This window comes from Strix aluco, chromosome 1 (assembly GCF_031877795.1).
Source record: "Strix aluco isolate bStrAlu1 chromosome 1, bStrAlu1.hap1, whole genome shotgun sequence".
Taxonomy (NCBI): domain Eukaryota; kingdom Metazoa; phylum Chordata; class Aves; order Strigiformes; family Strigidae; genus Strix; species Strix aluco.
This window is the reverse complement of record NC_133931.1, coordinates 27,236,824-27,251,131: the sequence shown is the minus strand read 5'-3', so window position 1 is coordinate 27,251,131 and position 14,308 is coordinate 27,236,824. Positions and strand designations below refer to the sequence as shown.

General features: G+C 45.0%; 1 protein-coding gene and 1 long non-coding RNA gene across 6 annotated transcripts in view; one reads left to right on the top strand and one right to left on the bottom strand.

The window, feature by feature from the left end:
- Positions 1–12,594, bottom strand: part of RUNX1T1 (RUNX1 partner transcriptional co-repressor 1) — a 116,723-nt gene extending 104,129 nt beyond the window's left edge. For 2 of the 5 annotated variants that reach the window (XM_074816060.1, XM_074816089.1), the window contains exons 1-2: positions 12,097–12,594; positions 11,939–12,015 (exon numbers count right to left, since the gene is read on the bottom strand). Coding sequence is in view for 1 of the 5 variants with exons in the window: in XM_074816069.1 (XP_074672170.1) it covers positions 12,097–12,124 (28 nt within the window). In the remaining 4 variants the exon portion in view is untranslated. Of the gene's footprint in view, positions 1–5,007; positions 5,107–11,938; positions 12,016–12,096 lie in introns of those variants that run through there. The other 3 variants (XM_074816050.1, XM_074816069.1, XM_074816105.1) reach the window with 2 other exon arrangements.
- Positions 5,092–7,780, top strand: LOC141919807 (uncharacterized). The gene is made up of 3 exons (XR_012622120.1): positions 5,092–5,204; positions 5,936–6,281; positions 7,468–7,780. It is a non-coding gene; the product is annotated as an uncharacterized LOC141919807 (long non-coding RNA).
- Positions 12,595–14,308: the final 1,714 nt, after the last annotated feature.

Genomic DNA, 14,308 nt, shown 5'->3' with positions numbered 1-14,308 from the left:
GACAGCAGGTCTCCAAATAAAAGGAACCGCAAAAGAAAATGGCGAGTGGTAATGACTAGTACTTATGCAAATTGTATATTAACATCCAACAAGGCAACACACATAAGCCTCATAGAGCTACTAGGAAAGGAACTACAGTCTTGTACAATTTGCAATGGTCATGCAACCATCTCCCCATATTTTTGTCCAAATTCCTGGCTTTTACTCACTGCATCAACCTTGTTTTTTCATAAATAATATCTTATTTTATTTATGCCTTATTTATTGCCTGCCACTTTATGCACATTAATTCCACTCCACTAGGTGGAGTCTTCTGTCCTTCCAGACTGCAACCTAATTTCCAGAAGAGCCTATTATCCTCCATGAACTTTGGATATTTACATTATTATAAGCACCACAGTCTAGCTGTCTTGATGGACAGAAAAGTGGCAATGAATCAAATGCCTTCTTGAAATGACTGAAGAAATCATGAACTATCCCATGAAGATACCATATCAGCATGATGCAACATGGGATCACTCAGGAATACTGCTGCTGTACAGTTCTGGACAACACAACTGTGCTTTTACAATGAGTAAATTCAATAAATAATACTGAGTAAAAAGAGGTATCACTTAAATAAGTCACCATTATCACACACGCCCCAAAACTACATATAAACAAAAGCAAGCTGATGATCTTCTTTTAAATTCTTTGTGTGTATTCAGAAATACTTTTAATATCTAGGATGCCCTTCCTTTCCAGGCATCCCAAAATGTGTTACAAAAAAATGAGAGGGAGCATGAAATGATTTCTTTCCATATTCACATTTCCATTCACAACCACTGGAGTTAAATATGGCAACTATTCAATAGAAACAGCAACACTGTGTGCAGCATTTTTGCCAAAGAATAAGAAAAACAGAGCACTCCCATGAATGTGTTCAGAAAATTTAGATAAGAAAATGTGGATACCCTACATTCAGCTATAATCTTTCTTTTGGGGTTGGTCTCCACCCCAACCTCTGTGAAAAGTACCAAAAAATCCCATGACCAAAGCAAAAAGTCCCTTGGTTTAAAAACTCTTCAGGTAGACAGCATCTCCACTAACACGCTACGACAGAGAATTTGCTCGGTAATACTCGCGAGCAAAAAGCTCCACGTAGGCGCCGAGCACTAACACGAGGCTCCTCAAGGCTCTCGCATCCCCAGGTCAGCTGAGGTAGGGCCTCCTCAGCACAGCTTTGCTGTTGGCAGATATCACAAGCTATTTAAGGCTACAGACATTTTGCCCCGATCGACCATGTTTTTTGTAATATTTACTTCTCGTACATATGTCTATAACTATGTATACGTCCCACAGAAGGTGAGGTTTAACAGGGTTAGCTTTGTTGGGGAAAAGAAGGTTTGGAGGAAAGGAAACAACTTCCATGTTTAGAAGATTTGAATCTAGTGACTGTCACGGGATGTAAACACTCTTCTGGGGAGGGAGGCTTTTTGTTATGTTTCAGGAGTGCACAGAGTTTTGGATAAAATCTGTATAAATAATCATCCCTCTGTCATTCAACATAAATTTATGCACATGTGTGCACACAGTTATGTTTGGGAATACAAACTATAAAGTAGACATGCCACAGACTTCTAGACAACCTACCACAAGCACGGATCTCGCACAAAATCCATTCTACATTTAAATTTCAGTTTATTGAATTTGAATTATTTCTGATCTGTAGATCACTTTGAGGAAAATCCCCCAAGGTCAAAAGCTTACAAATCCAATTGCAAAACCAAACAGAAGCATCAGCAAGGCCCTTTCCCATGCAGACACCTGTCAAAAAAACCCCAGAGTTCCTGACTACTAGATTATAATCCAACAGCTAAAACCTATTCTAATATTAAAACCAGGTAATTCTCTATGTTGAAATAAATAAGCAAAAGCTTTCATTTTTTTCTGCATGTTTACTCATGTTATGTACATAGGACTCTATAGATGTAACAGTGAATTATCACTTCATTTAGATCTTTATTTATAAAATTAACAAACACATACCCTTTTCACTAGTTGTTTTTTTTTTTTAATTAAAAAGCAATAATGTTATTTTCTCTGGAGATGCCTCTGATGATACAAAATTTATGCCCTACCAATGCTGAGCTTTCCAGGTTCGTAAAACTCACTTGGATTAGCAGCTTCACAGCAGCGAATATTTTTGTATATATGCATTCAAGCCTGATTTAATCACTTCATTTACCATGGAAAAAGTTACTCCAAAAGCCCCATTAACTAAAATGTCCTTGATGAGCCTAAATTTAAGATTTGCAGGTATAGCAGGAAAGAACGTTGTGTCATACTCTGAACATCCTTTACTTTGCACAAGGTCCTCAGCAGTAGGTAAAGCTGTATTGTTGTAATGGGGAAGCAGTCACTCTTCATTTTAAGATACAATCATAGTTTATTAATAAAATTATTTTAAATGTACAAGTTAAATCCTTTTACCAATACAGTGACATTCAGCTACCCAGTACCATTTTTACAGTCCAAAGAGACATGGTCCTAATTGCATAATGCCATTTTATCTGCTGAAGATAAAAGTGCCGATAAACAAAAATGCACATTAGGCAGGAGATTTTTCAGAATAGTTTTTTTTTTTTTTTTTTAAATAACCCACTTGCATTAACAAAAGATTGCAATGGCTTCCAAATTATAGGGTGTTATTTTTAGTGGAAGTAGTTCAATATTCATATTGGAGCAGATGTAGCAGTTTAACAAAACAGCTCTTCAAATCCTGCACAAATTGAAAACAGGAAAACTGATTGCATTTTCTCTTATCACTTTCCTTTTCTGAATTGACACTTTTGGCCTTCTGAAAATTTACACATGGCTTTCATCTCAACAGCACCTGCTGATCAAACAGAAACCTAACATTTTCATGAAAATGGTATAAAGGACTAGTTTTCTTTTTACCATCTTAAAGGGCATCAGCAGTCCACTTGATGGCAACAATTGCTGAGTAGATGGCACACTCAGAATACATTTTATATTTTCATTACACTTACTTTTAAAAATGAGTTAAACCACTAGTGGCTCTTTCATATTAGCTCTTTGTCTGCTTTAAATTAATTTCAATCTCTATCTCTGCCTAACCCTGATGGGTTTCATTCTACAGTCAGCTAGATTTTAAAGAAGATCTGAAAGCCTTTGAAATAGTAAGACATGTTGCATGTTCTGCAGCCACTGGGTCTTCCTTATATATGCATTTATATGCAATCCGATAAATTAATATATACAATTATAAATACACATGTGCATATTGCACAGACATTTCTTTTTACAGTGCTTATACTAAGGAAAAAACGTGTATATGCATCATTCCACTATAGTCTCACTGCACTGAATTCCCTGAGCACTCTCGATAGAGCACGTTGAGGGGGAGAAACTCAAAGTGCATTTATTTATTTTAAAGTTGTTCTTTGTTTCCTTTGCAATCTTCAGACTGGGAGAAGGTCTAGCAGGTGCTCTGGAACTTGAGCAGCAAGACCAGGTTGAGATGCTGCCATTGGCGAACACAGCAAGCATGCAAACAGGCACAATCAGAAGTCCTTGGGCTCCTGCAAAAGTTCAATGTATCAAGTCATGTATAGAAAATACGAAACCTAAGTACCTTGTTATCCTGTCTGCTACTGAGCCTGTAAACTCTGAAGCACAGCAGCAAGTAACAAGGCCCATCTTCCCCTGTACATAATTCTAGGTGTAATTAAAGATACTCCTGAAACCTGCTATCAGAAGCTACCTGTGTCAGCTTCTTAACTGATAGAGCCCTACCCCTTCTGAAGTACTCTGCTGCCATCCATTACCATTCTGCTTCAGTGATAAGGTAACCTGAAGGCAGAGATGACATACAGTAATATATGTGCCACTCCACACAGTTGGTTCGTGAATTTCAGTGTTTCATCATGCTCACTGAGGCAATCACAAACCTGAAATGTCAATATGTTCAGTCAATGGAAGTAAAATAATGGGGCTCTATTGTCTTACCCTATCGATCCGCCGCTGTCAACAAGAATACATGCCCCCCTGGCTTTAAACAAATTTTAATTAGGCTTTTAGTTACCAGATCGTATCTATATATCTATCTGCGCAAACACTTGACAAAGTGAAATGGCAATATAAATATTTCAAAAACTTTTACATATATTTTAAAGGTAATTGTTTAATGTTGCTTTAAGATATGATCGCTGATAAAGCCGTTTGCTAAAGCAGTGTGTGTGCACACACTTAGCGTTCAAGTCATCTTAATCTGGAGAGAACTGAAAAATCACCACCGAAAGTTCAAAACAACAACAACAACAAAACCCAAACCAAAACAAAAACAAACAAAAAGAAGACGCCACTTTTCCTAAAGCCCGCTGTCATTCTCTGCGGCGATTTTGGAAGCCAGGAGCCTCCACTGCCACCACCCCGACGCCGGCAGGGCGGGTGCCCGCTCCCCTCACGGGCGAGCCAAGGCCGGGCGGGCCGGCTCACGCCAGGACGCCGCGGCTCACCTGGGCCCCAGCCGCCACCCCGCTCCCGGCCGGGGCCGGGGGCTCTCCCGCCGCGCCGGTCCTTTCCCCCCCCCCCCGCCCCGTCCCGTGGAACACCCGGACAAGCCGCCCTCCTCCTCCCTCGACTGTGTTTAAAGTGGGGTCCCTCAGTGACCTATTGTTCTCCGGACACCTCCTCCCTGCCCGCTCCCCTCAGCGCGGCCCGGGGGCGGGAGGAGGCAGCGCTCAGGCCGCGGCTCTGCCCCACGCACAACAAAAGGCAGATCCCTTCTCCCTGCCGGCTAATCTCTGCCTGTAAATCCCCCGCCCGCTCCGGGGGGGGGGAGTTGGGGGATGATAAGAGGTTACATCTTCACTTCTCCCCACTCCTATCGACTTGTGCAGCGCCGAGGGAGCCGGGCGGAGGGCCGGGCGGCGGGGGGCGGCGAGGGGTGTCCCCCCGCCCGCCTGCCTGCCTGCCTCTCCCCGAACCGCGGGTGGAGATTACCTTCCGGCGGAGGGAGGGAGGGAGGCGCCGGCGCGGCCCGGGCTTTGTGCGCCTCACACGCCTCGCAGCTTATCTGCGGCGCAGGGACAGCACATCGCGCCTCCCTGGCCCAGCCGGCGCGGGGGGAGCGGGACGGCGGCGTGCACCGGGGCGATTACGGTATCAGCGCGGCCCAGATGGAGGCCGGAGAATGGACGGTGGGTGTGAGGGAGCGGAGCTGGGGCCGGGGCGGCACGGCGCGGGCCGGGGTCCCCGGGGAGGCCGCGCCCGGCCTGAGGAGAGGCGCCACCTCCGCGCCGCCCACCGGGTGAGAAGGCGGCGGCGGCGGCGGCTCCCTCCGTGCCCCGGTCTGTGCTTGTGCCTCCCCTCAGGCAGGCACCGGCCCGGCTCTGTCCCCGGAGGTTGCCCCGAAACCTCTCCGGGATACGGACCCTGCCAGAAGCCCAGGGGAGCCCAGCGCTGGCTCCCCCAGGCTCCCCCACCCGAGGGCGTCTCGGTTTCCACAGACCATACACCTACGTCCTGCACGGAGCACGACGGCTCCGGGCCCAGAAATTCCTGGCCCGGCGTGGTCACAAGATGTACCCGCTCCCAGTTCGGCCAAGTCCCGACCTAACCCGACCCGCTGGGCCTTGCCAGTGGCGGAGGAGCCAGGACACAACACTGCTGCTTCGAGCAGTGGCATCATGCGCCAGAGGATGAACGATAAACCAGCGTAGGTCCCTACACCTCAGCTTTTGAGAGAACAGAGGGTTTATTTTGAGGATTCATCAGAGGACTGGGTTATCATGAGGTAAAGGGAGGGGAGGCTGCAAAGCAGCCCAGCCTGCCTACCACAAGCACAGCCAGCCAGCAGCATGGCTGCACCAGGCTGCCCAGCGAGCTCTGCGCGCTCGGGTTTTAAAGTTTTAAAAACGTTTCTCCCTAGGAATCAACACTTATTTGTTAAGGAAGCACATTTCCATTGCACGTCTGCGGAGGAGCACCGTGAAGGCTGGGATGAGGACAATGATGGCACGCCGGAGTGAAACAGGCATTGTTCAGTGCAGAACTCCTTCCAAAATCACTCGTCCAAGATAGCAGGTTTTACCACAAGAAAAGAAAGGGAATTTGACACCCAATACAAAGTGAAAACCAGAACCTAGATGGGGGAAGGGCATGTGTGTGAAAATCGTGTCACCGCAATGAATGTCAGATAAAAAGGGGTCTGTCACAAATCCTCCACTAATCCAATAATGCGAAAACCTCTTGGTATCACTGAGACATAACACAAGGTAATTTTTTTTATTTTTCATAAACCACTCTGTATGTTTAGCCTTAGAAAGACAGCAATTTGGTGAATTTTCCTATCACAACGACAGAACTTTGATTTTTTTTCATTAAAGGCAAACTGATTTTCACATGTCAAATTTACTACGCATTCCTCAGCCAGTATTTTTATCCTGAAGAAGGGCCACTTCTCCCTCAACTTCCTCCACTTGTCAGCTGTGTGACAACCATATTTAGAGGTAGTCAGACAGGTCATATTATAAAAGTCAACTCATATGAAACCTTAGCCCCTAAACTTAATGGTATGATCTACGCATCTCTAAAGAAAAGTGACTTTTAATTAATTCGATCTGCAAGGTACCACAGAGCTTTCTCTCTGCATATGTGCTTTCAAAATATTACGTACAAATGAGAGATTGCTCTTTTTAGGGATTTTTGTTAGGGATTTTTTTTCCCTGACATATATATAACATGCCATAAACTAATTTAGGATCCAGCAGATTCTCATCTTGTAGAGCCACAATGTGTGTCTTATATCTATGTTGGCCATTCCGACAGGCAGTTTTACTACTCAAATCACAATTCTCTAAAGGAAAACTAATCCAGGATCCTTTCTAATGTAAACAGTTTGCTGCAAAAGCACTCACATTTAAAAATAAAGCAATATGTGTTAATAAAATAAATACAATCAGAGTACAAATGTGTAACAGAAGTGGCGTTCCATAAGCACAGCTGTCTCAAAGTCCAAGCTGCAGGCTAGAAATCTTAATTTCAACTGACTCTCTCTTAATAATGGGTTACCTTCCTATAAAGCATAAAGTCCATCTGCCCCAGGCAGATAAGTTTTGAAGCATTAAAATAGATAAAAATCTAACATTTTCTTTCTTGCGTTGAATATGTGAATTCTAGTGTGCTATAATGTGAGAATTCCAACATATGACCATTATGGCATAATATCTCATAGCTCAGCTTGTCATTACTTCACTTGTAATTCTTATGTTAATTATGTTCATAATTACTATAAACAGATGTGGTAGAAATTCATGTGACCTTTTACTGCAGAATGCATTTCTCACTCTTTCCACTTTATTTTAGTAATATAGTGTTAAACCAGAGGAAAGTATTTCTGACACACTCTGCATGTATGTCTGTACCTATTTAACATGAAACCATTTCTACCTCGTATTTCAGCCAAAGGACCACCTATATGCCAGTACATTGACACGAAAGTGATGGTAACTGAGAAGTCTACCCTGAAACGTACACCTAAAAGGCTGTGCTTACAGTGAACCTTTTTGACTAAGCCTAGCTAAAGCCACCGCTGAAGGCTAGGACTTAAATGGAGCACTGCATTTTTATTCAGCACCTTTGTTAATGCAGCAGTATCCTGCTTTACAAGTACATGACAGCCATACAGCAATTTATTTTACTCACAGCCCAACCATCACCGTCTGTACACAAAACACATTTACAATAAAATCACTATGGATTTCATTAAGAGAAAGCCTACTCGAATTTCATTTCTTTGGACCTAATCTATAATTAGTGTGGACAGACAGGTGCAAACCCTTCTCCTCTACAGATGGCTACTGGAAATGGTGCAAAATAGCTCCTTCTGTTTAAACAACACACAGATAACCTGCTCTGCTCTTATCACTTACAATTACCTCCATTATACTGAACTAATGTTTACTTTAATAAAATGTCCACTGTTCTCTAAACGTTATTTGGAAACTTTCATATCGATGGCAGGAAAAAAAAATGAAGATGGGAAGTCAGTGTCTTTCAGATGAAAATATTTTTTTGGTGAAAAAAAGCCTTTTACAGAGCAGGATATTTTGACTTGGATTTTACATCTGCTGATCATTTTTCTTTATCCACAAAACCACACAGTATACTACTTCCTGATGTATTTATGCTACCATATATTAAATTAATCAAGTTTATAGTAAATAAAACAGGATAACTGCCATTTTAAAGCAGTTCTTTAAAAAGAAAACATCTATGTGGAAAACCAAGACCCTTTCATTAAAAGTTCAGTTTTTAAACTCTTTTAGATTTTCATGTGAAAGAAGGTAAAGAAAATGTAATCTGGAAGCCAATGTTTTAAGAATTTACACTCTCACTACTTATGCTAAATTTAGTGTCAGTTTAAACTTCTATAAATACAGGTTGTTATTAAAGGCAAAGACTATGAAAAAAGAGCAGGCTGCTACGAACTACAGGGATCAAAGTTTTCAATGTCTTCAGATTAAAAATACTTTTTTTACATTTCTTCAGCCAAGCCATGAGAAATAACCCCTTCACAACACCAAATTCACGTTTGATTTCAGCTGATAAGACTTCTTGATCTCTGCGTGACAACTTAAGTTTCTACAGAACAAAGAACAAGATCTTCTCCGCTCCATCTAAGAAATCTGAAGCTCCTGCAATAGCAACATACTAATATCCGTATTCAATTAGCTAAAGATTTAACAGTAATGGACTGTGGCAAGTGGATTTGAAAGATGAAAATGACAATTGCAAGCCCTTTCTCCCATCACCCCCAATGCAAATACTGCAGATGCCTGTTTCACCCAAAGTGTCTGGCAACAAGGAGTCTGCAGTCTGCACAGTACCTCAGTGAAGTGAGCTTCGCATTCAACGCCTGTCGTCTGAAGTTCATTTCAGAGAAGTGAGAAACAGGATTTGACAGCGAAGAATGTCCTGAACTGACTAGCCACTGACCAGCACTCCAGGTGGAGCTATTTTTCTCCTCTTTATTCTATAAACAATACTTCCAGTATAAAAGTCCATGTGCGCGCAGGCATACATAGTGTTAAGCGTATACAGATGAGAGACACCGTGTGATGTTTTTACTGGTCCATTATTTAGGCACGAAACGAGTTAACGTTAAGGTGGTCAAAAATGGTAGAAGGCAATGTTTTACTTGAAAAGATTTTGGAAACTATTTAAAAGCTCAAAGCCTTTGAAGAAAAACAAGTTGTGCAGCAGTTGCCAGGAAGCAGTGACCTAACACTGCTGTCTGCATTCCATTACAAACAGAATGGTTCTTGTCTCCTACAGCATGCTCAGGGCTCAGGAGCCCAGTGCTCACCCTCCTGCAGACGCAGGGCCCGAGGAAGACATCCTGCCATCATCTCCTGTATGCCTCGCCTGGCTACAGCTTGCCAGAGACATCAACGGATTTAAGGGTGGGCTGGGTTTTTGGTGGGGTTTGGGGTTTTCTTGCACTGGTGCGTGGTTGCACTTCCCATGACAGCAAAGAAAAACGAGGGATGAATTGAAAGTAGTAGCAATTATATTGAAGGTTCAGATATGATAAAACTGACCTCAGAAAAGTTACCAATTATCAAATAAAGTATAACTTCCTAATTAAAAACCTTTACAGCAAGCCTGCCGTGCATCTCACACCTAACAAAGCCTTTGCCAACTTCATAGTCATCGGCTGTACAGTTACAAATAAGCCGTATTCAGATCTTTTCCCTAGTATTTCTTCTATTGATGGGGAGCCACAGAAACACCTAGTGCTAAAAACCAGGACATATAAACAAGATAGACCAACTTTTTTAACATTCAGCCGAGGTGAAGGAAATTCCCTGATCATATTGGATTTCCTAAGGAAATCAGCCCAGAATAAACTGAATGAGGTTTTCAGACTTCCCATGGAAAGGTCAAGCATCAGCTTTAACAACCATTAGAAACCAGTTTCAATCCTCTCGGCTATCCAGATTCACTAAACCGTTACCAGAAAAGCAGAACAGAAAACCCGGACAATAGAACTCAAATCTAAAAAAGTCTTTCACGTCTTGCCTCAAACTACAGTTAACAAAGTTGCTTATTTAAACTTTCCATTGCATCTGTCAGGATGCAGAAACGGAGAAGGAAATGTAAAGCTGCAAGGGTATAATTAAATAAATTATATTCACCCTTAGCCCTAACATACTGTGTTTACAAATACAATAATTATGTTTCTAGCTACATGTCAAAAGAAAATATTTTCTAAGTCCTTCAAAAAGCATGCAAGCATTACTGTAAGTAGGAAATAAGTCAAAACAGATTAGTAGATCAAAAATGGGGGGGGGGGGGGGGGGGAAATTCTGCTTTGGTCAGCAACTCGGACCACCATCAGGGGATAAATCAATTTGCAGCAGCTGTGGACAGCCATTTAAGTCCGGGGCCTGAACAGATTAATTAGGGGAAGCGATGTTAAAAGTTAAAGGGGTCAGCGTTACATTAAGCACACGAATATTTGCTGGAGTGAAGGCTTGGCCGTCTGTACCGAGGCACCCTCGGCGCTACGCCTGTAGCCAACCGCGTGGCCGCCGCCGCGCTCCGGCCGCCTGCGAGGGGCACACGCACCGCTCCCTGCCCAGCCCCGCGGGACGCGCCGCCACAGCCAGGGCGGGCGCGGCCAGCCCCTCCGCGGGTGGCCGTGGAAAACTTGGGCAGCTCTTTAGGGAAGATTTGCGACCGCGGGCTGAGCGGCTGGCAGCCGCGTCCCGCCATCCGCGGGGCAGGGGCTGCCCGGCTGCGGGGCGGCACTGCCCGGAGCCAGCGAGACAGACGGGTCCTACCCCTGCCGTGATTCAGGGCGAGGCAGGGGTAGGAGGGGGTGACCGGCAGAGCCTGCTGCGGATCTGGAGGGCTGCTCTCCAGAGACACCCGAGCGGCTGGAGGCGGCTGCTGCCCAGCGCGGCGGCTGCGGCGAGCCCCGGGCTGCGGCCGGGCAGGGCGGTCCCGCCACGCCGGGCTCCGAGCTGGGGGGCAGGCGGGGGAGGCTGCCGCGGCGCCTCGTACCTTCGCCCTCCCTCCTTCAAACTTCTCAGTGAACTGAAGGAAGTAACATTTTAGCTCCTGCTTGGAGCAAGAGCGATTCGAGAGCTGCGTCCGATTAGTTAGTTTCAGTTTCTCTCTAACATTTAGGAGAGCAGGGCACTAACGATGATGTTTCTGTATAAATTAACGTCTACTGGATTCGCGGGTGCTCCTGCGGAGGTGGCAAGTCCTTCCTTACCCTAAATCCAATTTTAGTCCAATCTCGCAACTTTGGCACTAACAAAAGGACTCGAACTCGCCAAAAGTCAAAGGCTCGTCTACGTGGCCGGCAGTATGGATTTCACTCTTCCAATCTCCCTTATCGATGGTCTGTTACAGATTTATGGAATCAAACCATTCAGCTCAGCTAGACGAGATGACACAAATACATTGTATTGCGGTTTTGGAAATGCAATCCCTAACGTTGCCCTCTCGTTTTAGGAAACGAGATACTTGCAACATCGCGGTGCAGCTAAAGACGACGTGCACCGCCTGAAATATTTCTCGCAAAATAGCCTGGAATGATGTTGCCAGTGCTACATAATCCGATGATCGTAATGAAACAAACAGAACAAAAACCCCACCAGAAATATTTCGGACACTCCGACTCACATTGGCTAGCTGTGATCTGGAGAGAGGAGAGGCAGGGGAAAAAAAAAAAAAAAAAAAAAAAAAAGGCAAGTCCCAAATCGAGACACAAACCCAGCGCTATAGAAGAATATGAGCTGGGGAGGGTTATTTTCTGCAAAACGGGGTGGTTCGGTTTCTGGGCTCCTGAGAAATATTCGGGGTGCCAGTTTGTGAGCCGGGGACAGCGGGTGCAAGAGCTGCATGCAGTGCTAACCTTGCCCGGGCACAGCGGCAGCCCCGGTCCGCCTGGGTTAGTTACAGCCGCGGGAGCCCCTCCGAGCCGGGAGAGCCCTACGGGAAAGCAGAAAGGGGAAGAAAAAGGGGGCTCGGCTCCCCCCGCCCCAGCGCGCCCTGCCCGCGCCCCGTACTCACACTGCAAAGGACCGGAGATTCCCACCATTCGCCACGGGCTGCGAGCTGCAAATAAAAGTTCCCGTCCTGCTCGGGGGAGAGCCGGCAGCCCAGGCTGCTGGAGGGGCGAGGGGGTGGGAAAGGGGAGAGCAGCGCAGCGCGGCTTCCCTTCCCAGTCCAGATGATCCACGTCCACAAAAGTCAAAACGAGCTGAGGAGAAACTCCAGCTGCTCTTCCCCCCCCACCCCCCTCTCTCGCTCTGCTTTTTTTTTTTTTTTTTTTTAAAGGAGGATCAGCTCGAGAGAGACTACTGGTTCCACGGGAAAGGACAAGAACCAAAAATAAAGCAAAGTCTCCAAGTCGAGATAATTAATGCCCAGGTCCTTCTCCTTGCTGCCGCCGCCGCAGACAAACGTGATGTGGAGCGCAGGGAGCGGCCGCTGTCAGTGGCGGGGTCTCTGCGTGTCCCCGGGCAGCCGACGCATAGCTCTGCCCCCGGCGAGCCGCGCCGGTGCCGCGCCGAGCCGAGCCGCCCGCCCGCCCGCCCGAGGCTGCGCCGCTGGCCGCGCCGCGCCGCGCTCCGCTCCGCGCCGCTCCGCCCGGCTCTGCGCCGCTCCCCGCTAGCAGGCACCTCGCGAGGCAGGCAGCATACTGCCGGCAGCCGGCCCGGCCCCGCTACCCAGGTGCAGGGGGGGAGGGCTTAAAGCAGTGGGAGGTGATAGAGGTAGGAGACATCTGTGTCGTGAGGAGGTTAGTGGGGGTCAAGTATATGTTAACAATAGGCGAGCGCGGTCCCTCTCGGGCAGCCTGCCTACTCTTTCTTTCTTTAGCTCGCTTTTACTGGGTGGACATCTAACTTGCTCCCTAATGATGCCTCCCCGGCTTTAAGAGTCCAGACTGCCCTGCAGTAACCCAAGACAAACACTTTCTCTAGCCATCTGGAGAGCTCCTGGCTGCTCTGCCTGTGTCTCATCACTGTGTGAAGAGACAGCAGTGCTAGAAATCAAGCCACTCTCAGATCTACTCTCTAATCCCCTTCTGTTAGCTGATTTCCAGTCAGACTGTTTGCTTTTGCATTAGATAATAGCCTTAGAGAAAACAATTATCATTTTCTTTTTCCCTTTGTTTTTCCCTCTTTCTAAAGTACAGTATCGACGAAGGCCTCCCTCTCTTTTTTTTAAAGAAATTTATAGGCTTTCATGGCTTGCAGAACCCAGATGCAATTTCACACTTTCCTGGAAGGGGATTCTGGATTCTTCTGAAAGCAGCGACACGATCACAACTGCAGTGAAAATTAATTACTATCATCTACAATTAATAGAAGCATGCCACCGTTTGACTTCGTGTTTCATTACATAATCATTTCACTAGGCATCCATATATTTTCCGATTCATCAGTTATTCCCTTCTATGTTTTTCAGAGAATACTATTGTCAGTCATACAACTTAGAGCAAACCGGTACTTCTGCTATCGTGTTGACACTATATAAAGAAGGCGTCTCCACCAAAAAAAAAAAAAAAACAACCCACTTCAACTTCATATATTGAGTAAAAAGTGTGGGTTTTTTCAGGTTGCAGATAATGGATTGGAACTGTCAGAACTGCCTGGACATTTAGGTTCATTTTTTTCAAATGTCAAATGTTAAGTAAAAGGGTGAACATAGAATAGAGCTTCTAATCGAGCTGCATTCTTTATTCCTGCATGTACAAGTGCACAGGCGTGCACACGCACACGCACACGCACATATACGATAGGCCTGATCTTGCAAAGCTACAAATGCCTAATTTTAAGCATATAAATAGACCTATTGAATGCAAAATAGCTTTCCGTGTGTTTATCATGAGCACATACACATTTCCAGAATGGGGGGAAGCATTTATATATATATTTATAAGCATATTTATAGTAATATTTTTCTGCCTCTGTGGCTGGCTTAGAAAATTTGGTTGATTTTGAAAATATGTTTAAAATATGTTTTATGATCTGGATAAATTACCTTTTCTGCAGATATTTAGGGACATGGAGCTTTAATGAACTGGTTGGCATGTAGTAATATGGGGTCAAATTTACCTTGAAGTAAATCCAGCTCAACAGAGCATAAATCAGGACATGTTTTGGTCTACTGTGATTTCAATTTACAAAAATGGTGAAGAGCCACAAGTCTGGCATTGATTTCTAATTTAAAAGCTATCTGTTTTATAGAGGTCTATTTCAAGGCCAAAATTATGGGA